Below are 24,858 nucleotides of genomic sequence, written 5' to 3'. Positions count from 1 at the left end.
AAAATAACATTAATAAAACCAGCCACACTTTACCCACTGGTCCCCAAGAGATGAGCGAGGGCTGCAGCCTGCTCACCAACCCCATCGCTCATCCCCATCACCGGGAGCTGGGCGAGAGCCGCCAGCCGCAGCAGGGAAACAGGGGCCAGGAGAGCCGGTGGCCAGGATGTAGAAGGTCACCTTGACACATCAGGCTGTTGCTCCGCAAGAAGTCACAGACAACACAAGATGAAGACCAAGCAGCATGAGGAAACCATCTTCTGTGGTCCCAGGGAGGCTGGGGGCACGGGCAGCCTTGCAGGGATGGCAGAGGTGTCCACTCTGACAAGGTCCAGCTCTTTGCCAAGAGATCCCGGCTTCGGCATGGACCTCTGCCTGTCACTTTGTGGGAAAGCGATGCCATGGTGACTGGGTACAGAAGGCCACTGGGACAGTTTTTATTAGAAGCAAAGAATAAAAGCGGGGATCTTTATTTTTTTTTTTTTCCTGATTTTAAAACAGGGCTATAGATCTCTTTTGCAGAAAGGAACATGCCATTTATTTCCACTCCTTCTAGGAATCTCAACTATTGTACGCTTATTAAAGGAAACCCATAAAATATGTCTCCCGGTGTCTTTAACACATGCTTTACAAGAAGCCCCTAAACTCTAACAAATGGCGTTATTTTTCTCAGTAAGCACCTAAGAGAACGGCCCCATCCAGTACACGTTACGTCTGCTTCTCCCTGGAAAGGCTCCACTTTTCTACGTGCTCCCCGTACGCTCCATCACGCCGGATGTCCTGAGTACCCGCATTTGACAGCGAGAGGCGGCTTGCCCAAACGCAGACGTCTCGGCCCAATTTGCTGAGTAACGAGGAGCACAATCCCACCCGGATGCACCCCACAGGAGATGCCCTCCCTTCCGGGGATGCACGGCGCGGGTACCACTGGCGAGCAGCGCCCTGCTTTAAAAGTAAGGAAAGGTTCTCCCGAAAGACGGAGCCATCTCTGCCTCACAGGTGTGCATCTTACAGGGCCAGGTGCCAATCTGGGTTACATCAGCACACATCCCAAATAATTTTCCTGAATTCTGCAGATTTCCTCCACTGGTGAAAAAGAGGATGAGACTTTGCTCCCATGATGCAGGGGACTGGATAGAGCAACTCCCGAACGCTCCTTGACGTGAAAAAGCCTGACTTTGGATTCTCGTTTTGCTGCAAAGTATCTCAAGCGTAAATCTGTTCTTTGGGAAAATTAAAAGTCAGTGCATTGAATTCCATTTTTTTTTAAATTAAAAAAGAAAAAAAACCAAGTTTCTCAGAAAATCACCATTTAAACTATGGGGTGAAACAGACATTTTAATGAGCAAGTCAGAAAAGGCTCTTGTGCAGTGGTACAGAAGAATACGCCGTGCACTCACAGCAATTCACCTTCCACGTAACACAAACCCTTTCAGGAATCTGGAAAATACAACTACAGGATTGAGCTCTGCAAATCGGAAAAGCACCCGTTAGACACGTAAAGGTGCTGCTGGTCTGAGAAAATTTTACAATTTTTTGCTCGCTGTTGTAGAAAAGCCACATTACATTTTTTGCTTAGAATCTACAGCCACCTACCTGCGACAGATTCTCCATCAGGAGCACAAGTAGGCGGCTTTTACAACGGGTTACATTTAACAATTACGCAAGGGATCCCCAAAACTTCTCAGGGGCCAATAATAAGAGATGACAACCCCCTCCCTCAAAGTATGCATTTACGTAGAAACTCCAAACATATCTAGGCAGATGTCAACGCAGAACAGGATCACGGTTACATCTGCAAACTGCGGTCTCTCCAATTCCTCCTTGCGGAAGTTTTTCCTTTTCTAATGGCCAACATCAAAGACCATTAGGATCCTCTAAAAAGCCCCGCCGCTCGCTCCCTCGGCCTCCAGCAAACACACCCATGCGTGCGTGTGCACACGCCAAATAAACTCGCCGCGTTAATGGAGCGAAGTTTCCATGGCGCAGTATCTAGATGTGATGGGGATATGACACAGAGCCAACAGACATATTTGGTGTGCGCTGTCCCGGTAGTTACGGAAGAATTTTAATGTCGGTGCAATGCCAGATGCAGAGGGATGCTGCACTTGCTGGGCTCTACCCTGCGGGCCACTGTCTTAAAGAAATTCAACAACGCGGGTGAGAAAAAAAAAAAACAATAGAAGAAAACATATTCCACTTCTGCCCAAGTTTTCCAAGCTGCCTTGCAAAGTTGTTTTTTATTTAATTCTGCTTCCTTTCCCCGGCACTTCCCCTGTCGCAGCGCTGGCGGGGGCCGGCTGTCCCCCCGCCCTCCTCTCCCTCGCCCCGTCCGCTCCCGGGAAGGAGGGGGACCCACCACCTTCGGCACACACTGTTGGCAAAGGCAAGGCATGGCAGCGGACGGGGATGCATCTGTCCGTCCATCCGCAGCTGCGCTCCGCGGGGTCTAATTCATTTAACAGATTTACTTCTCTAAGGGGGGTGTCTGACAGGATTTTGCTAGCAAGATCCATGGCAGCTGATGCGCTCTAAATTCATTTAGCTGGCGGACCCGCTCCTCCACCGCTATCTCCCGGAGTATTCTTTGGAGCCGAGCTTCATTTCCACGGCCAGGTTATATCGATAAGGGGAAGAGCATCGACAAAGATGTCTCTAAGCCTCACCATCTCACCTGCCTCCCCCCACCCCCGCCCCCCCTCCCCACCCCAAGGATAATTATATTACACACATACGCATCCACGCACGTTCCCACCTACAGCCGCTTCCCCTCCGGACCCAAAAGGAGGGAGAGGAGATGCTGAACGATGAAAGGAGCTTACGGCACAAAAAGTAGCACGGTCAGGGGTGGATGAAGAGGAGAGGGGGGAGAGAGATAAGAGATCACATTTGTAGCGTGAGGAATACGCTGCTTCTGCCTTCAGTGGGAACCGTCCTACCCTCACAAACGCCGACGTAAAAGACACACTTGCAGCATATTTCAAAACCAAAGAGCGATGGATTTACAAGGCAGGTTGATTTTATGACGACTTTTATTGAAAAGGTACGCTGGGTTTAGGCAGATGCCTTTTAGCGCTGGTAAGTTAGCACAGTGCCTAATTCAAGGAGACAGCCTGAGGAAGCAGCGCCGACAGGGGAGAGAGAGCCACAATGTCTCTATTACTCTCCTCGGCATCATAAAGGGGAGAAGAAAAATCACGTCTGAAAGAGAGAGGAAGGAGCGGGCCAGCAGGTTTTCCTTGCAAAAAAAAAATAAAAAAAAAAAAATACAGTAATAACAACAACAGCTATAAAATTGTTTTCTAGGAAGAAAATTCAACAGAACAAAGGAGCCCACGTGAAAAGCAAACCACTCACTCCTTGGTCTACAGGTTCTGGGTTTACAGGAAAACTCTCCTCCTAAGTTAGCGCCCTGCTTCGGGGTACCAGGCGCTGCCGCCGCCACACCGCTCCCCATGGCCGGGGGGGGTCACCTCCCAGCTCAGCAAAGCTGGAAGCCTGCCCTTCCCGGAGGATGGCTCGGCCCCTCCGTGTAGGCAACACCGCGAGGGACAGGGTGGTGGGGGAGCAGGGAGGTACAGCCACGAGCACGAGGACCGGTTCCCTTCAGTCCAACCACCGTTCCGCAAAAGGGCACGCTGCATTTCGACAGGCGCCAAAGGAGGGAAACACCCCGAGAAAGAACACGGCGCAACAGCTGATTGAATTGCAAGAACGGATCCGGGTTTCTGCCTCGGTGGCCAGGAACATTCTTAAGTTAACCAGAGGAAAAGGCACTTTTGTCCTAACCTGAGGCACGAATCCTGAAGGTGGTGATGCATTTGCTCTGAGAACGGTGTGTATGAAGAAAAGGTCAGAACGAAATACCTGGAGAAGCAGGGGGTACGCGTGTGCTGCGAGCTCTGGGAAAGTTTATGGCTACACGCTCCAGCTGAATCCCTGTTCACACACATCTAATCCCTGTTTACACACATACATGTACCAGCACCTACAGCCTCCCTCGCACGGGAGCACGCGCATCTTTCTGCATGGTCAACTTTGTCTCTCCAGCTGCGTGCTGGAGGACAAGTTTCCTTCAAGAGCGCCTCACCTTAAAATCTGTCAATGTCCACTTGGAAGAGACAAGGCAATTCTGCGTGGCTGAGCTTGGCAGGCAGGAAAGGCTGGTTTTCCTCTGCCCTCAGCAAGAGCCGCAGCACTGCGGGACAATCACCTGTTGAGTATCTCAACCAGGCGCAACTAAAGAAGAACCAACAAGTCAACGGAGGTACTTACATCTGTCACTTCGGTCTTCGGGACTGGATGAGGTCTCCCGGTCGGAAATGAGGCCAGAAACGGCAAAGATCTTCTTCCCCGTATCATCAACTTTGAGGGAGCCGGGGGAGCTGGAGGGGAGCTGGGTGCCAAACTCGTACTCCTTCCCATCAGCGTCCGAGAAGCGCAGATGGGGTGAGTCAGTGTCATGGCAGTTTTTCAGGCGCTTGGCCGGCGTGAAGGCTGACTGGTAGCTCTCCCGGTCTTCAGTAGATGCAAAGGGGCGGAAAGCCCCAACGCCGCTGTGGTTCAACATACTGATCGGGGTGCAGTCCAGGTTGGGGGGTGCAAACTGAGGGTGGAGGTGAAGCAAGGATGGAGGAAAGTCGCGGTTTGCAAACGCTCCCGGCACCCCGCCTTGCCGGTGATACATGGAGGCAAAAGTATATGAGCCATTGGTAAAGGGAATATGCACGTCCTTATCTGCTGACACGGGGACCCCAAAAGGCCTCGGCTGCTGGCAGGGAATGGAAGCATCGCGGCTGGCTTCGGCGGTGGAGGCAAGAACCATCAGCGCTGGGGAGGCCAGCGGGTTGGGGAGATAGGGTGAGTTCTCCATCTTGAACGCTGCCCGGTGTAAGTCCATCGGAGTCTCTTTCCTCAGCAGGATCACAAGCGGAACGATCTTCCCCGGAAGGAAAGCAAAGCGATGCCTGGCAATGGAGCGGGGAAAATTACTGGAGCATCATCACCCTCCGAACGCTGCAAGGAAACAGAAAAGAAAAGAAAAAGAAAAGAAAAGAAAAGAAAAAAAAAAAAAACACAAGCGGTTAGGTTTCTGCGCTCATCTCCCCGGGACGCTCCAGCGGCAGGGTGGCCACATGTGTTACAACCCACCGGCCGGAGACGCGCCACTGTTCTCATTCAAGAAAATCAATAGACAACTTCACACACTAGTGGAACCAGCTCTGGCCCCTCCAGGTTAAAGGGGATCATCCAGTGCAAGACAAATGAAAGGCAAAGCAACCATAATAACATGCAGATTTAATAACCCACTAATAAACAACGTTCGGTCTAAAATTAAGATAGTCACTCCAAATTGTAATTGGAATTTTATACGGCAAAAGAGGCACATACATGTAATTGCAATAAGCTTAAGAAAGCCCACACATACACACACCACTGTTTGCTTGGGCGGGGGGATGGAGGGGTGGGTGTTGTGCGTGTGGAATCGACATAAAAATATTTATTGTACATAGTTACCCAAATAAGCCAGCGTACATGGTTATACCGTACGTGATGCCTAAGACACACAGCACACTCGGGTATTTTCTCTCACTCTCGCAGTATATATGGGTAGGTAAGTACTTGCACACACAGTACTTGATGCCATCATATATATATATACATATATATATATTCACACACTGTTGGAATGTAGGAATGTGACTGTGCGTGGGTGCGTGTGTGTGATACGCAAACACCCCCGCGTGCACGCAGGGTCCCTCTTCGCCAAAGGAGAAGAGACTTCCCCAGCAAAACGCCTGGCGTCTCTGACAATATTTAAAATCATAATGGGTGCTTCTGCCATCTGATCTCTGCAAGCGTCTGCCTTTCGGGTCGGGGACAAGAGAGAATGGATCAGTAATTTTAGTTCCTAATGCACTCACTCTTAAGTAGATTTGTAAACTGCCCTGGATGTGCCATTAACATTTAGAGGAAAATGTTAACCAAATTTCTGCCTCGCATCTCGCTGAGCCTCCCAGGTTGGCTGCAGCCACCCAGCCAGCCACCACCCCCTCCCCGGGTGAAAGAAGGGAAAACGCTCCTTTCTGCATCTCCCCCACTTCGCTCCGGCTTTTTGTGTCGTTATTTTCTCCCCCCAATCAATCTCGTGTCTTTTCTTTTAAGCTTCCGCCGCCTGCCATTCAGGCCCCACAACCCAGCTTAAAATACAAGGACTATAACTTTGAAACAATATACTAGCCGCCGGAGCTCAAAGGGCCAGAAAAATCATATAATAATAAAAAGCTGTTACAAATTGTGCCTCTTAAATCCAGAGGGTCAAACATCTCAAATAAAACTTAGTGAAAGAGTGTCTCCCTAATGGAGTGCCTTTTGTACTCCATGAATGAGGGAGCCTAGGTTAACAAAGTGTATGAAATCCAGTCTGCGGCTTTAATGCAGTTCAGTGATAACATTTCCTCTCTCCCATCCTGTACCCAGCCGCTCCGCTGACTGTTATTAATTGTGAAGATGAGTGGACATCATCTCTCCGCTTCCTCATTTGGCACCCATCCTTACAGACATCGTTGCTAAATTACCAGATTATGTATCTCGCATTAATGGGTTCGCTCTCTTCCAAATTTGAAATAACTTTCCCGCGGAGTTCTCGCCGCCGAGAGCGAGGGGCAGAGGGAGACGCGAGGGGTGCCAAGGGCATCCTGGTCGGCGCTGCGGACGTGGGTACGCTCGGTCCCCTGCGTCCCCCCAGGCTGAGGGAAAACTGGAGGTCAGGAAACTGCAGCCACCGGCACATTTGGGGTTGCGGGGGGCTTATGCAACCGCCTAAATGTATAGAGATATACACACACACACACACACACGATTATGTATCTAAAGAGACGCGTGCAAATAAGCCACCGTTCTCAGAAACAAACAATCATTAACATGGAAGCGAAACTGAGCAATCACGGGAAAACACGGATTTCCAGGGGAAGGGGGGGGGGGGGAAGAAAAAGCCACCACCTCTGCCTCCTTTTCTATTTTTACTTGTGCTATCACCCCATTACGTTAAATGTATTTCATAAATTAGTAATCTGGCCGCAACACTTGACACTCCTGTAGGATACCGTGAATCACTACGGCCGTTTATTCGTTTGCAAACTTCATTACGCTGGGAATAAATCAACACATTACAATATCTGGGCCAGCCAAATTTAATTTTTTTCAGCTCCCACTTCCTTTTTCGTTCTCTCTCGCTCCCTTCTCGCCCAGCACCTCCCCACCCCCAGCAACAGGGACAGATTAGACTGCGGCGGACCAGTCATTATGAAAATCTATCGTTAATACACTCCCAATGTCAAAATGTCATAGGTTTAAATACAGAACCCCAAAATAAGAAAACTAGCCGACCTTCTTAATTAAAAAAATATGGATTGCAGGGTAATCAGCTGGAGGGAACGTTTGGGTGCCGGGAAGGCAGTGGGCACAGGCGGAGTGAGGAACTGCTACTTTTCTGCCTCTATGCTGATTTTTTTTAATTTAGCACCTCGCGCAAATCCAGATTAAAATAACTCCGGCTATTGATCCGAGCAGTGGAATTGACATTAATTTTAGTTCACTTCTCACTTTGCAAAGGGATCAATAGGAAGTAATAACAGCTGACATCCCCGCTGAAAGGAGGAGAAAAGACGGGCTAGGGACAGAAATCGAAAAGCAACCAAATAAATCAGCAGCTACTTTTCCACGGCATCAGACAAACTCCAAACAGATTGCAAAAAGTCTTTGTTGAATTAACTAAACAAGGAGTAGAGGGAGGGGGGGTGGAGATCAATCTAGGAAGCTACATAAAGTGTCTACCAAGTATGAAGGTTAGACGGCCAGACTGAAAACAAACTGGGGCTTTTTTAAATTTATTTTTTTCCATGGCTACCTATATGCCCAGTTATCGCTTTTTAGAGCTACCCTGCAGAAGGTGTATACAAATTACCTGTGTAATCGTGTACGCTACCAATGACAAGGCTAAGCACGCCACAACCGAGACAAATTGAATCAACAGCCTTTAGCACTGAACCATAAAAAAAAAAAATTAAAATAAAAAAAAATAAAATAAAAATCTCTCACCGAGGAACAAGTTGCAATCAGTTATCTCTGGCTCAGTTTTGGTTCCTCCGCTTACGAAGGTTGCGGCACTGCGCTGAATTAGTTAAGAGAAAAGTCTGATAAAAGTAGGAGAAGCCATGACAGAGCTGGATTGAGCAGGCATCACCCGCACCCAGCAAGTGGAGAAAACAGCAGTGACCACTGGTTATAAACGTAAAACCCACTTGCTAATCAGCCTGCAAAGGAACACGCACATATGCAAGCACATGCACACCCCATCCGCAGCCAGCAGATCTGCAAATCTTTTACTAAAACGTTACTCGGAGTTCCTATTGCTAAATCACCTCTCTGCTATCGATTAAAATAAATAAAACGCACCACGCTGGTTTTCTACAACAGGTTGCATTTTTGCGGTCTCTCAACCATTTCCAAATGCCAGAGATTAAAATAATGGGGCAAATTAACATTTTTCTCCCTCCAGAAACAAAGTTTTCTGGGGGAAAAAAAATTAATTAACAAGCTATAGGGGGGAAAAAAAAAAAAAGAAAGATTAAAACAATAGGAAATCCAGGAAAATTGATGATGCATGTAAATTAGGAAAGACCCAGGAAAAAAAATTCACAATATCCATTTACATTAAAAAGTTTTTTCCCCATAAATGTCAAGTAGGAATTTAGAAATATGCTCTGCGCAGAAAAGCCAAAGATTATAAAACAAAATAATGCCAGCTGTTTGGGGATTTAAGTGCTCAAATGGATTATATATTTGAACCAAACTGGATTTCCTTATAATAAATAAAACAAATGCAAGCTCGAAAGCCAACAAAGGAGAGCTCTCATCACTGGATTAAGATACAAAGGAAAAACAGTTAATTTTTTTTTTCTCTCTTCCCCCCCCCCCCCACCAACGCGTGAAATACGCCAACTGCAGCCGCACACCCGGGCAGCTGCTGTGAAAACGGGTTTAAAGGGAAAAGAAAAATATAAAAATTTAAAAAAAAAAAAAAGAAGAGGAAAGCGGGGAGCGGAGGAACCGGCGGCGGGGACGGTCGGAGCCGCCAGCCCCGGCCCCGGCCCCGGCCCCGGGCGGCTCCGCCGGGCAGCGCAGCCCGGCCTCTGCCCCCCTCGCCCCGCTTTTGTTTTGCACCAAACTTCTTCTTCTTAAAAAAAAAAAAAATTAAAAAAATCTATTATTAATTTTTTTTTAAGGAAAAAAAGGGGGGGGGGGGATAAAAGCCCCCGGGCGCAGAGGGTGCTCCCCGCGGCGGCGGGAGGGAGGGAGGGAGGAAGGAAGCGCCGGGGGTTTGGCAAGAGAGGAAAAAAAAAAAAAAAAAAAAGAGGGAAAGAAGGAAAAAAAAATACAACTCAACAACCTACCCAGGGTTTTACCGGCCGCTTCACACCCCCCCCCGGCCCCGCTCCCAACTTGGCGAAATCCGAAGGAAAACCGGCGTGGCCCCGGGGGGAAGCGCCGCTCCGCCAGGCGAGCCCCGGTACCGGGCACCGGCCACCTCCGGCAGCGGGATGGCGACCGGGCTGGCAACCCGCCGGCCGCCCCCTTTACCTCCCGCTCACGATTTTTCTGCCCCCACCCCCCCCCCCGCCCCGGCGTGTTAAATAAACCCAAATAAAATAAAATAAGAAGGGGGCGAGCCCCGGGCTGGATGGAGCCTACCGAGACCGCCGAGCCCCGCCGGCAAATTAAACAGGTGTTTGGCGGGGCTGCGGGCACGGCTCGGCTCGGCACGGCCCGGTACGGCCCCCCCCCCCCCCCCCCGGTCCCGACCGGCCCCCGCCGGGAAGTGGCGATCGGGGCGCAACCGGGGCCGCTCCGCTCCTGCCTTCCTCGGGAATGATTCACTCCCGGGAAAGGAGTTGTGGGGGGCGGGGGGGGAGTCGGCGGTGCGGTCCCTACAGCCCGTTAAGTCGCCTTCCCCCCCCCCCCCCCCGCCCCCCGACTCCTTTCCTCCTCCTTAAACCCCCAAGTCAGAAAGATCATCAAACGCCAAGATGACCAGAGTTGTTTGGATTTATTGCAACAATCACTTACCATACACATTTCCTGTGGGGAAGGATAAGCATTCAATACAACTCTTTAAGTAGACAGTTCCTAATGATTTCATTGTGGTCAACCAGATGGTTTTTATGTATTTAGATCTGAAGGTGAAGAATTATTTTCCATGCTTCCAAACCTATTTACAGACTTCCCTGGTCTAGAGCTGGGGTTGTTGGGTTAAAAGAAAGAAAATCCTGCGATTTCTCTATCGCATCGCTGGATGATCCAGAAAGTTTTCTAAGGGACCTAAAGCGAAAACAGGGATAATTCCTTTCACCTCTTCTGGCTTCCCAAGCTACGCCATTCACATGTGGAGTAATTTTAGCTCATTCGTTGAATAACGCTGACAATTTAAACCGCCTCTCTACCTTTGTTTTACCTGCGATAATAAAAGCAGCACAACCCCGCGTGGGAGATCCAGGCGGTCGGTTCCTACCTGCGAGCAGCCGGGGGACAAGGGCGGCAATCTTTTAGGGATGAAGGACCCGAAGGAGGGGCGAGGATGTTGAACAAACTTCAGCCTCGGCCAAAATTAAGCTAAGTGGCGACTTAACAACGCGCGTTTAAAAAAATAAATAAATAAATAAAAATAAAACCCAAACCAACAATTCGGTCTTCGAGCGGGGATCGCGCATTTTTGGTACGGCTTAAAACTAAAGTTCACCCGGGGGACTGCACGATTGCAAAAATGAAAGCTTCGGAGTAAATAAAATTACTGGCTGATCGGTGTTTCTTGAGCGCACAGAAACCCTGACGGGTTGTTCTGGTTGTTTGGTTGGGGTTTTTTTGCAGATACTTTTATTGCAAAATAAAAGCCTTAGTTTGTGTATTTGGGGGAAAAAAAAAAACCACAACAACAACAACAAAAAAAACCAAACCAGAACCCCGAAGCCCCGGCGAGTGGATGCGTGGATCTGGTTATTTCCTTTGAAAAAAAGTTTTTTGTTTTGCAGCCGCTGGGAAATGAAATTGTCGCTGCCCAAAGCGACCGTGGAGGGAGCGAGGTGCTGGGCGCAGCGGAGAGAGGCGAGGAGATAACTCCCCGGTTTACCCCACCGAAAAAATAAGGAAAAAAAAAAAAAAAGAGTTAAAAAAACCCCCAATATCTATTTCGGAGCGCGGGATCTGTGCCGGTCTCTGGGTCCGGCCGTGTCCCCCCCGCCGAGCGCCGTCCCCCGCCGGGCTGCCGCGGCGGTCCCCGGCACCTGATCCCCCCGGTGACTACCGGTCCCCCCCGGAAAGCCACCGGGGGGGGTGGTGGGGGGAGGATCCGGGCAGCTCGGGGCTCGCCGAGGGTGCGGTTGGGAGGGGGGGGGGGGTCGGCGGGGGGGGCTTTTATCTGCCTTTCCCCTCGGTATTACCATGCTGATCCCCACCCACCCGGCTCCCCGCCGCCGCCGATCCCCGGCTTCCCCGGAGCTGGGGAGGGAGAAGAAGGGGGAAGGGGGAAAGGGCGCGGGGTGGAGGAAGAAGGGGGGGAGGTTGAGGAGGGTGGGGGGGTTGGGGGGGGGGGGGTTGGGGGAAGAGAAACTTGCCCTGCAAAGTTTGCGTGTGGCCGGGCGGCCCCGGTGGCCGGTACTCACGGTGCGGCTGCCGGCGGGGGCTGCGGGGAACTGGCGGCGTGCGGGGAGCAGGGCAGTCCCGGGCGTGCTGGCCCCGCTGCTCGCCCGCGGCTCGCATGTAGCAGAGCGGGAGGCGGCGGGGGTGCGAGGGAAGGAGCAGTGCTGCCTCTCAGTGCCGGCTCTCATCAGTGAATGAGCCTCCACTCTCCGAGGGACTCCTGCCTGCACACACACACGCACACACACACACACACACGCACACACACACACACACACTCGCACACGGAGCCGGGCTGAGCACTGCATACATTAGGGCACTCGGGCAGTATGGGAAATGCAGTCCAGCACCGGGCTACCACCCGCCGCCCGGCCGCCAGCCACAGTCCCCGGAGTTGCCCACATAGAGGGTCGGGGGGCTGCTCCCCTCCCAGGGGCGCTGCTTCCCCCCACACACACACCCCCCCCAGCTCCTCCGCACCGGCGTCGCCCACACGCCGTTAGTTCCTGGAACCGGTCGTCTTTTCCACCGGGCAGCTCCCTCCCAAATTGTAGCGGGACACTGTAGGGTCCCCCAAGTGGCAGCCTCCCTCCCCGAGGTAGCCCCGTAACCCCCCGGCCTCAGGGGCAAGCCGGCACCCCGGGGATGCTCACGGGCACGCAGCCTTCCCCCACACACCCTCCTGCGTCTCCTGGTGCTCGGGGGTGCCCAGGGATGGGCAGGTCTAACAACATCCCCAAATTCACCTCGGGCAGCCGCAGCAGAGCCAGAGAGCAAATTCGGGACTTCACACTCCCGGTGTTTGTCCAACCGCAGCACGCACGGCACGCACAGTGCTATTTTAATGCTTCCTGGATGCACGTCGCTGCTCTGGACGAACCCTCCCGCACACGCGCTCCACCTTGGCTGCAGGCGACTCCCCTGCCAGCCCCAGGGTTGTCCCGAGCAAAAACCACCCGTCCTTGGAAACGGAAGAGCCAGTTTTAGACAGGGGCTCAGATGAAACACTTGTCTCATTGTTTCTTGTGAAGTACACCGGGGAGAGACTTAGTGATTCCACCCCGGCGGGAACTGGTTTGTTCTTTTCATCAACTGCTACACAATTTCAGGTTGTTGTTAAAAACAGGGCACGGGCAGAATTTTTGGGCTCTTATCTAACTCTGCACTGGCGTTCTCAAAATATGACGGTACGACACGACATACACTGAAAAAAGGAATCCTCTCCGTCAGCATCATCAACCGCTTGGGCTATATCCTATGTGCGTGGGTGAGAGTAAGAGGGATTATGTGCTTATGTCATCCAACAACTTTTGTGTAAGCAGTGACCACTGAAGTGTATGGGCTGGTTTTGCCTGTTACTCCCTGGGATCGCTGAATGCGCCACCCCCTGTAAAAGTGTCCACAGGCACCATCAGGAACGTGGCCCCAGGCCTGATCGGGGCACATTGTGCAGACTGTAATGGTTTGCTTCTCCACTGGACTGAAGCTCACCCGTCCTTTCTACACCACTTCAGAGACAGGTTTTACGCAGTCAGAGTGCTTGCATGCCTCACGAACGGTAAAATCTTTGGGAATTATAGTAAATGTATCCCCCCCCCCTCCCAAAAGGGTTTCTTATTTTCACACTTAAATTCCAAAATAAAACAGCGTGGCACTTCAAGCTCCTCGACGCAGGAAAGCACCTGGGTGAAGGAGCTTCATGTACCTTTTTTTTTTTTTTCCGTAACCATCAGTAGCTCTGCTCCCTGCTCTGACCTGCAGCTCAGCCGTACAGGGGCTGACGGTATCCAACATAAAAAGAAAACGCTGCCCCTTCAAGGCATCCGCTCCGCTGCTGCTTCCCTGCGCAGCGTGTGCGGGAGCGGGCAGGCTGGCAGGGCGGGCAGCAAGCGCTGCCTTCTCCCATGGATCAGCTGTGCCACGGTGCTAAACGCGGGCTCAGATACCCGAGCTCCTTCTCTGCTTCGTGTAAAAACTGGCATTTAGATCATGGAATCGTAGAATGAACCATGGAATGGTTCGGGTTGGAAGGGACCTTAAGGATCACCTAGTTCCAACTCCCCTGCCATGGGCAGGGAATAGATATCCCAGGTAAAAAAAAAAAAAAAACAAACCACAAAACATTACTGTGCGTATATTCTGCGGGTGAATAACACCTTGCAGTTACCACGCGATTAACCAAAGTTGTGATTGTTGGAGGGTTGGTATCATTTCTGACACCTCTTTGGTCATAGCTGCCCCCACAGGCATGCCCCAGCACACGAGCCCCGCTGATTTGCATGGGGACACTGCATTAATTGGGCACCCCAGCCATTTCCGAGGCGCTCATCCTGCGGCACGCTCCACACCAAGGGGACCAACCCGTTGAGGACTTGGGTAAATATTCCAGGGTAGTATGGATGAGCCACGTTTTAAATAACATCAGAGTTTTGACACACTTCAGGAAGCCACATTAAAAACCAACCCTTATCTCCCAGGGATCTTGGGGAAAACAGTCAGCCCCAGCCCAGCTTGTGCTACAGCTTCACCGTCGCAATTACAGAATTCTGCTTAAAAAAAAAAGCTCTTATTATAAAGCCATATTTTCAGTACTTATAACATCGTGAAAAATGATCCCTCAGATTTAAACTTTTTTTCTTTTGTTCTTAGCCAAAACCCAATTTATTATTTTTTTTTATTATTTTTTTTTTACTTTTTCAGTTCCTAAGTATGGAAAAAGGGATCTGAATCCTGCGCTGGTGTCCAATTTATGCTAGCTGAGAACCAAGCTCCATGTTTTGAGGCTTGAAAAAAAATTACGCAGCTTTATTTAACTTTATGTTACTGCACCGTTACACAAGAACTTAATACAGTTTGGATTCAGGGAACAAGCCTGGCATTTAGCTAGCTTCTGTGAGCAATGTCTTCGGAGGAAAATGAGAAGATACACTCAAGTTATTTATATTTGTAATTACCATTAATCTGTGTTACTAATGAGGGTTTTGATCCTGAAAATGGATCCATAAACATGGACTCCCGCACCACTATGGAGCTGTGATATGCACAGAGGCCCATAGGAAAAATTTCCACTGAAATATATTCTACACTGGTAATTTGGACCCTAAAATGACTTTGAACATCTGATTTAACTTGGTGCGTATTGCTGTTGCTCATCTCTAAGACTAATAGGGGACACCTCCGTTTGTTTGGGGTTTGTTGCGCTTAATGGTAAAACAAAATTTGAGATTGCTGCGGGCTATCACGGTGCTGTACCTTCTCATTGCAAATGCTGTTCTAAATACTGAAGCCTAAATTAAATTAATGTATACAGTCCTGAACCTACAGAGTTGATTAGATGCGCTTAGCTTTATGCATACAGATGTCAGTAAGATTACCAATAATACATGAAGTCAAGGGTACGTGCAAATATACATAAATACATGTGTATATATATAAAATATATATCTATAATATACACAAAATACGTAAATATGTAAAAATACATATATACATGTAAAAATACATAAAGTCAAGGGTACGTGTAAATTCCACCAAGAATAGCACCTCCGACTGTAAGCCTGATGGGTTCTTAAAATACCTACACACAATTGTTAAAACAGGCGACCCCTCACTCGTCCCTATGTCCTCTAGCTGCGATTTTCTAGAACAAGATTGAGAAATATGGTAAATTACAGCAGCGACTACAGAAGGCGTGGGGCAAATCTGTATCGCAGGGGCACCAGCGGCGCATGGGGATCCCATCTGCATTTGTTGGGAACTGCCCTGCCGCAACACCGCGGGTCCCCCGAAAAGCGACACCCCGAGAAAGTGCCAAAATTCTGCAGTTAAGGGGGCCACGGCCTGAAGTTACTGGTGCTAGACTGTCACCTCTGCTAGACCCAGGCCATCCCTTGCACCCTTTCATCCGCACTACGGGTGGAGGAGGGGGAAATGGCAAAGTAATTAATTAATTGAAAATAATTATTTTTTTTTATTGCCATTAGGCTTCAACGGGGCTGTCGCTCCCAGCGAGGTGTGGGTGGCTGGCCGGCGTGTGTAATCTCCATGCCCTCTGCTGGCTACAGCCAGCCCAGCGTGTCTCAGCAGCGTGCCACCACCACCCTGCCCTCCCAGCTGGGAGGAGGACCACTCGTCCCCTCCTGGGAAAAGATGCTGGGAAGTGCTGCCGGTGGCGGTGGTCCCTGCTGTCCAAATAGTTTTGTCCCTTGGTTTTATCAGAGCCGCGGCACTGGTTTAAGTGTGGATAAACTGGTGGCTACTCTCCAGGAGGACGGGAGCTTGAAGCCTCTGCAGTCAGCCATGTCTCATCCGCTGATGCTGTTAGCGAGGACATCTGAGAAGAAGATTGACCTATGAGTTTGGGAGAATTAATCTGGTCTTAGCATGTGATCTGGGCTTTACTCTAGTGATTGGCGTAGGGATTGTCCCATAGCTCAGGAGAACTAATACGGGATCTCTTCGTCTTCTGAGCCATCTGCAGCCGCCCTCTGCCAGTCCCTTCTCTCTTGCAGAGGAAGATTCTGGCAGAGGCAGGGTTGAAATCATACTATCTGCCAGAAGTTTGAAATTTAGAGCTGGCATACTCTCAGTGACTAGTCCTCCCAGAATGAGAAAACAGCCCTTTAAATGACTTGTTGACTCATAGGACTAGCAGTGAGAAAATTTCCTTCATCCTAGAAAAATTTTCTATGGCCAACACATACACGTATCCCTTTTTTCATCATCACCATCACCTAGACCTTTTCCAAAATCTGCCGAGTAACACGGGAGAGTAAGGAAAACCTCCTGGTTCTGCTTCTCAGGACATGCTGCAAGATGCCACTCTACTTTTAAACCTTGCTCGTCACCAAATCTCGACAGCAAGGCTGGAGACCATGCCCAGAGTTTTGCAGATGAGTCCTAGGTGTCCGTTATAAACCATCTTCCTGCGGTACTGTTTCCCGTGTGACCTTCCCCTTGGAAAATTCCTTCTTCAAAGGGTGGCAGACACCTGAGGAGAAGTTACTACATCAGCCGTTTCAGGAACACTGCTCACAGGTGAACATCAACCATATTATCATTTCCAAAGCTGAGGCTCAATCCCGATGCTTAGGATAAGATGTCCAGAACCCTAAATGAGGCACTTCTGGGACACTCTGCTCCTGATGAAAGTTGTCTCCAAAACTTCAGTACCCAAAGTTGTGTGACTGAAGCACATGTAGTATGCGGCATCCTTTCTTATCGATTACTTCTAATGTTTGCTGTTACAGCACTGGACACTTGTTTTCTTTACAAGAGTCCACTCTTTTTTTTTTTTCAGGGGTTTTTTGAATCCCTCTCGGAGCAATATCCTGTTGCTATGAGTTCCACAGGCTAATGGTGTGGAAAAATATTTCCCTGTGACAAGAGCTACACCTGTCCAACCCCCCTTCTGTGTACCATCCATCACGCTGACAGCATAGGTAACTTGCCCGGGATCATGTCAAAGCGTGAAATAGCTATAAAGGCAAAGCATATGTGTTTGTCATTTTTGTCATTAATGGGATCAAGTAAAACTAAGGCAAAGCTATTGAACTGTGCCTCAGAAGCTGGGGGAAGCCGGAGCCATGTCCAAGAGCAGCTCGGAGCGGTGGCTCCTGCTTTGGCCCATGGCAAGCGCACGGGGTGAGCAAGGCTTTGCTCTTATTTATTCCTTGGCGTTTGCTGGGACTGCGCCTCGGGGAACATGTTGGGTTCGCTTTTGGGGCCCAAATAGGCTACACATTCTGGTGCAGGGGCAAAGCCTGGAGGGACAGGGGTCTGCACCTACCTGAGATATGGGGCTCCCCAGTTCAGCAGGGGACCTCAATTCAATGGGGAACTGGAAACGACCCCCACCTTTCCTTTTAGCCAGGCAAGCAAAGCCAAGCAGGACAGATCTAGTGAGCTTTTAAGGCAGCTCTCCGGTGTGATTAGTTAGAGCCTAACATGAGATAAAATCAATTGGAAACTTGTGTGAGTTAGGGCTGCTCTCATCAGTCAGAGTTTGCAGCAGCCAAGTGCAGCATGATTGTTATTAATATCTGCTACAGATATATAAGCTGAAATGGTGCTTTACAGTAAAAAGAAAGACAAGTTGCTCTTTCCCAAGAACATACGGGTTGCGGATCTAATTCCGTACTGCGGATCTAATTCCGTACTAATTACCCGCGCATCTGTGGTAATAGGAACTGGCTGTTTGTAGGAGGAAATATCCTGGTGCCTTATACGCACGTGTGTTTTCTCACGATGCTACGTAACAGAGAGGGATGCTGTTCAGGAGTTCCAAGTGCTAAGTATTACGATGTTTGTGGTCGTGCCCGGGAACTGCATGAGATGTTAGAGAGCTCACACGCCATAGGTGACTTAAGACAAGCCGATGCTTTGTGCCTGCCTTCTTTCAAAGGAAAACGCTTTATGCCGATGCAGTTAGTCCTGTGTAAGGCTGGACCTCAGCATCAGCTGTAGTGCTCACTACTGTGACTGCTGTGATAATTCCCATGCTGCGATACGAATGGGATTGCACCATAAACCCACACACCTTAGCCGCGCTGATGGCCAAGCCTACATAATAGCCCAGTGCATTGGTGCTAATGATCCAGTGTTTATGGTGGCCCACAGCACCGTTGTCATGCCAACCAGATGGTATTCCTCCCTAGGAAAAATAATAATAACCAAATAAATAAATACTTTCTTTCCCTAGACTGATCTGCCTGTTCAATGGGAGTTGGAGGTTAAACCTGAAGGGGGGAAAATCCAGGCTGAAATAACAAACCGGCCTCTGTTCAGAGGAGAGCAGAGTGAAACATCTTTCGCCTTCTCTATCCCCCCTGCCCTTCGCAGAAGACTCTGTGCAAAACCTCCTCTCCAACAAAGCAAACCCCTCCTGCGGCACGGCAGGGCTGGGGAGGGGGAATTTCTGCCTCATCGGTCCCTCCCTGGGGATTTGGGTCAGGCCAGGGACTTCCATGCAGAACCCCCCTATCCTGGTCCCACAGCAGCGTGGCTCCAGCAGAGTCACGGCACAAGGAAAGCCTGTCCCTGTTGCTGGGCGCGAGTGTCCAGCAGCCTGCCTAGCCTGCCTTCGGCTCAGCCCCACCACATCTGCTGCCCCGGCAGAGATTTTGGAGTCTGGTGTACCCATCGGGGTACTTGCAGGAGGGAGGATCCGATCCTCGCTCCTCCTTGGGATCCTCCCTTCCCTTTCTGAGAGGGTGATGTGCTCCAGAGCTACGGCTCCTCCTTAGCTCAGTCACCAAACCTGGCTTCAGAGACCATCTTCACAATCTCTTCTTACAACTTTGGGTAATTTTTGGTGTCATACTGAGACAGACTCCTGCTGCTGACTTCCAGGGCTTTGTGCCTGCTTCTCCATTGTTGGAACTAGATGATCTTTAAGGTCCCTTCCAACCCTAACAATTCTATGATTTCCCTCCTGGGAAATTACCCACCTTCCTCTGAGAAACACGTGTTTTCTTTCTACTGGTCTTTTTCACGAGTCACTTCTCACCTGCATTTACAATCCCTTTTTGTTTTGCCCCTCTCGTCCTTTAATCAGCTCACATTACTCTAGCAGTAAATTACTTAAGGCAGGCAAATAAGTGCAACAAGCTAGCTTTCTGTCAGACGTGAGCCTGTTGATACACTCAAAATTTCTTTATCTTGGCCCAGCTTTCTCTTTTGCTGGCTTTTTCTACCATCCAGTCCCAGTGCCCCATATCCCATCACCCAGTCCCAGTGCCCTATATCTCACAACCCTTCAGATGCCTGCCATGGTTGCTGGAGGAGCATCTCATGGCATTGGCAGTTTTCTGGTGGACCTCAACCCACCCCGTGAGGCAGAATTTACTGGAATTCACAAAATTATTCAGATAACAAGAATAGCTTGAATTTTAACAGCAAATAAAACCAATAAACCTTGGAAGGGGCATAAACCCTTACACTACAGGTTGGACCAGTAGCTGCCTTGAAAAGGAAACTGTCCCAGGGAATGGCTTGTGCTGCCAGTGTAGTTTTTCCTTGCAATGTTTCTTGCACGCCTGCTGTGCCTTTTGGCAGTGTCACTACCAGCAGGGGCAAGACATGGATTAGGTGAGCTCTAGGTCTGGTCCGTCTCCAAACTCCTGTGTTTCCTCCTACAGCTCTAATGAAAATTGAAGGGAATGAGGGGTACTTGGGATTAAAAAAATTCCACTACAATAACCCAAATTAGGCACTTCAGAGTTGAGAGCCATCCCCTGCGCATAGCACCTCACCCGATTTCCTTTGTTAGCACTGAGCCAGTGAGTTAGCCAAGGCAGACACACCGATTCCCATGCGCCTGCCGTGCATCATGCCTAGCTGGCGAGGCTGCATGGGAGCCCGTATTCATTTCTCCCTGTTGTATGTGAAGCATGTGAAAGGCCACTTCTTCCAGTCACATGTTCTTCGGCTGGTTTTCAGGAGACTCCTTTCCATCCGTCCTTCCATCAGTCCATCAAGCCAGCTATGCACAGCATTATTCTCCCTCCCTCAAGGCTGTGCCAGTGAGAAACAGTCGTAGGGTTTGACCAAGAGATGTTAAATAGACCTGACAATCTGTGTCTTGTAGGAAATCTTGAGCTTCAGTAGCATCTGGGTCTTTCTCACATCGATGTTCTTGAAGCTGAGTCAGGTTTGGATTGTCCTGAAGATGTTCAGGTCTCTCTCTCTTTTGTCTTCAGAGCGTGTGGGTAGTTGACCCTGTTGAGTAATGTCATCTCGTTAGAGAGAAACATATGTCCATTGAGATAAGGATGAGCTGTCTTCCATAAGGAGCAATAGGTTTGAAATCAGATCTCAGTGAGTCTTTCTGTTACATGTTCAATTGGTGTGACACCCCCCACTGAAATCCTGCAGGGATATATTTCAGTGGGCTAATTATAAATTCCCTCTGTCTTGCATTAGCTGGATACAGCATGCCTGGTGGCATGAACCTCCCCTCCTTCATTCGTGTTGTGCACCTCTCTTGCTGCAGGCAAAAGTAATTTCCCCAGCCTGGAAATGTGATTTAATTTGACCTTGTTCACACAGGTTCTGCATCTTTTACATTCCCACCCCCAATGATAAAACAGGATCAGAGGAAATTGCTATGATTCACAGCGATGCTCTGCCTCAGCCTCCGATTCTTCTTGTTCCTTCCTCTCCCCCCATCCCCTGTTCTGCCTGCCCACCACAACTGTTTACCTTACAGAGTGCCTTTGACTGCAGGTGGAGGATGTAAAAGGGATGTGAAGATGTGAAACCACATGCCTGTGTCACATCCCCACTGCCAGGAGAGGCAAACTGCTCGTCTTTCCTTACGAGCCGCTTCAGGGGTGAAAGAAAAAGAAATGGAGAGCGGGAGTGGAGAGGGAATATTAACAGAAACAAGGGCAGTGCTTTAGCACTCTGTTTCTCAAATGTTTTTCTAGCAGAGCCTTACTTGAGGGAACCACCCGTGGTCCCTGCCTGCCTGGATCCGCTCCTTCAGCCCTCCACTGCTTGCCCCAAGGCTGCCGTGGGCTGCTCACCTGCACCTTCCCGCTGTCCTCCTGCCCCCCGGCCTTGCCCTCCAAACCACTCGCTCTTCTTCCAGCGCTGCCGAGATGGTGAGAATAAATTGTCCGACATAAATACCCCAGCCTTGGCCTCCCCAATGGTGCCACTTAGAGGAGCAGCTGCGGAGAGCCTTGCGCTCGCCTCGCGCAGGTTCAGATCTTGTTTGTGGGACTCCCTTTCCCTTCTCCTGTGTTTGATCCTCAGCAGTGAGACTTAACAGCGAGCATCTCTTGTGAAGACTGTCTCTCTAGCTGTGCCAGAGCAGTATTTATAATACAGCCGCTACTTTGCAGAATCCCAAAGCATACAAGATGCTTGGAGAGGCACGCTCTGGCTGTGCGTCAGCTGCCTCCACCAGTAAATTCGGGCATGGGAACAGCAAGCCATTTTACACCAGCTCACAAAAGCCGTAAGCCATGACAAGAAACACTGGCTATCTGTAGCAATAAGCTGCAGAGCGCTATGGAAGCATGCTTACAATGTTTTCCCAGTAATGGGGATGGCATCAATTGTCAGCGAAGCAGACAATCTGGCTGCACGTGTCATTCAGACTTGTTAATGCTCTGCTACCCGTCTGCCGGATTTCCCTTTTGTGCTGAACTGTTCCTAGAGCCTTGGAAAACCTGCCGGGTCCAGTGCCAAATTGTGTGGATCCTTTCCCTCCAAACACGGAAGATTTTTGTCTCGTTTTAGGAGTGTTATTCTTTACAGCAAGTTTCTGAAGGGGATGAGAAATGTTTGAGACCTCTTAAGAAGAGATCAGAGCCATATTCCATATTGCAATAGCTTTATCCATAGAAGGTCATACTTGCTCTTTCTGTCTCTACTTCAGCAATTCACACCAAATGGAATATGGTCTAAACAGGTCATATGCAAGCCCAGGTTGTATCGGGGTAGCCTGGCTGGACAGGAAGGACCTCGAGTGGTCTCTAAAGGACTGGTAGCTGCAAGTGTTGAGCTTTTGCACTGGGAAGAGAGTGGGAAGGGGCAGGATGGAGGAGAAGGAGAATATGTCCTCTCATCAGTACTCTGTGAGGCTGAGAAACAGCTGCCAGAGCTGGAGACCACAGTGGATAAAAGACAAAGCACCTGCGTTAGTGTTTTGCCCCTAATTTGTATGGACTTAGAAAGAGGAGGAGGCTTTTGGCCTGGGGAAGCTGGGTGAGGTCCTCCAGAGAGCAGAGTTTAAGGCCAGAAGGTTCAGTTCTGAGCATGGGGTGGGTTGTCCGTGTGGTGACGGGCTGAGCGGTGAATCAGTCCAGAGGCCCAGACGATGGAGGGCTTTGCTTGCCCTCCATCAGCTCGACCCCTTCTCTGTCAACCAAAGCAAGACGCCTTGTTCCCCAGAGCCCCCAGATGAAGGCTGGTGCCTCTCACATGGAGACAAAGGTCTGAAAACCTACCAGCCTGGCTTCTAGTGGCAGTAGGAGCTCATTCCCAGTGAACTGGATGTTTGCAGAGCGCAGTGCAAGACTGCCCGTGACTCAGTGAAATCCAAGTGCTGCCCACTGCCGAGTAACGTTTTTGTGAGTAAGAGACTCATATAAGCCATCCACGGTTTCTATTCATTTTCCACCACCCCCCCAGGCAGCTCGCGTGAGGCTGAGCAAGTCTCTTGCTCTCTCTGGCTGCTTCTAAACTCATCTTCATTATTGCCCATTTTGGCTCGCTTTCATCCTTCCTCTTCTGTCGTGAGGATTTTGCCTCCATCCCTCATCTTCGAGCAGGCACGAGCATGCTGATGCTCCCCTCCATCCTCTCCCTGCCTCTTGTCTATTTAAACTGCAATGTTTTAGGAGCAGGGACATTAACCCTCGTCTGGATTAGCATCGCTCTAATGTAAATAATATTAGTTACATTATAGATGTTTCCGTAATTAGAGTTCCTATTTCTATAGGCATTTAAACACCTCGTCTCCTCATTTGACAGTTATGTTATTTGATTTGTGTTCTCCTGATGTGGAGAGCGGTACAGAAACCCTTTTATCTCTTCTGATGAACGGGTTCAGACTATGATTGGATTTGATTTTTTTAGCATCGTGCGTAGGGAGGAGCCCACAGACACCAGGTACAATTGGCATAAGGTGGGATACTGCCACAGAATTTGAATAGAGGTTAAATAACATGGCAAGAAGCAGGGTTTTAATCAGGGTGTTTTTTTTTTTTTCCAAGGAGCGTGAGGTAAGGACAAACCCTTTCAAAACCAAGGGGAAAAAAAAAAAAAAAAGCTGGCCTGAGTGGTGAAGCCTTTTGGGAAGAAAACTTGGCCTCCCTGTCCCCATTTGCCTGCCTTTGGAATGGGACACATCAGTATTTGCCGGCGCTCCGAGGGAAGCGCGCTCATGAAAAGGTTTACCAGAGATGATTTTATCAGCGAGGCTTGTCTTGGCAGATGGCTGTATGTTTCAAATTTAAACAGAGAGGCATAAATAGTAGAAAAGAAAAGAGGGTAATAAGAAAAATATTAAACTGCCCAGTGCAAATCCTTGGGGAACTTCTATTGCAATAACTGACCTCCCATATAGCGCCATTTATTTCATACGCTGGCAGCTTTATAGGTGCTTGTACAGCTACAGACGAACACCAATTTGCCAGCGCAGTTTGTTTTGATAACTGTTGTTTTCAATAAATCTATATTAAAATCAAAGGGAAAATTAAATAGACCGAAGTCAGTGGCACTAGAGATAAGGTAGCACATTACTACACTGGCCTCTTCAGCGGCGAGGAGCTGCCTCTTACCTCCAACGTGGGTCACAGGTGTGATGAATTTCGGTGGTCTCAGCTGTGCTTTTTGATGGCAGCCAAGATAAGTGAGAATATTTGGCGGGGGAAAGGGAATTTTGACATTTCAAAGCTCAGCTGCTCCAGGGTCTTAACAAAGGAGGAGGTCCGGGCGAGGATGCACCGCTCACTCTCACAGGCTCTTTCTCTTGGGTTTCAAAGGACACTTGCAAGCACAGAGGCCAAGGTCTCCAGCCTTTGGACCCCTCTGCACTGTCCCCTGGGACCCCTTACGTGTTCCCATCCCTATGTGGCAATCCACACAGCTGGCACCTGCGCTCTGAAAGCAGCAGGAGATGCAGGAGTTGCGACAGGTCCCCGGGCAAGGGGGATGTCTGCGTCTGAAGCTTGTGTGGACATGGGCATGTCCTTCTCCTCCCTACCCCCGGGAGTAGGTGCCTCCGATGGCAGAAGGGGAAGTCCTGGTGGAAGAGAGGGAGGAGGGAAGAGAGAATAGAAACTCCAGGGAGAGAGCCGAGAAGGAAGGAAAGAAGAAAGAAAGGAAGGAAGGAGCGAGCTGGGGGAAACGATGGGAGGAAGAGAGAGACTGGAAGAGGAAAGAGGGTCTCCAAACACTGGAGGGGAAAGACAAAGAGGCAGAAAATAGAATAAACAGAAGGGGAGACGATGGGGAAATTAAAGCAGCGTAGACAGAAGGCACGTGAGAGCAAGGGTCTGACTCTCAGCCCTTTACACCAGGGAGCCGCCCCTCACGCACCTCCCTCCCCAGGGGTTTAGCTGTGCTTTGGTGGTGCGTGTTTCTGGAGAGAGAGGCGAGACCTTAAGTTTGATGGAAGGAGCCGCTTTGGCCAGGAATTTAGGAAATACT

The 24,858-nt window shown here is 49.7% G+C and overlaps 1 protein-coding gene across 7 annotated transcripts in view; it reads right to left on the bottom strand.

Moving 5' to 3' along the window:
• Positions 1-11,890, bottom strand: part of RNF220 (ring finger protein 220) — a 232,497-nt gene extending 220,607 nt beyond the window's left edge. For 2 of the 7 annotated variants that reach the window (XM_074597165.1, XM_074597167.1), the window contains exons 1-2: positions 11,718-11,883; positions 4,276-5,016 (exon numbers count right to left, since the gene is read on the bottom strand). In XM_074597165.1, the coding sequence (XP_074453266.1) occupies positions 4,276-4,900 (625 nt within the window). In that variant the 5' untranslated portion in view covers positions 4,901-5,016; positions 11,718-11,883. Of the gene's footprint in view, positions 1-4,275; positions 5,036-11,669 lie in introns of those variants that run through there. The other 5 variants (XM_074597161.1, XM_074597166.1, XM_074597164.1 and 2 more) reach the window with 4 other exon arrangements.
• Positions 11,891-24,858: the final 12,968 nt, after the last annotated feature.

Source organism: Larus michahellis, chromosome 8 (assembly GCF_964199755.1).
Source record: "Larus michahellis chromosome 8, bLarMic1.1, whole genome shotgun sequence".
NCBI lineage: Eukaryota > Metazoa > Chordata > Aves > Charadriiformes > Laridae > Larus > Larus michahellis.
This window is presented reverse-complemented; position numbering and strand designations above follow the sequence as displayed.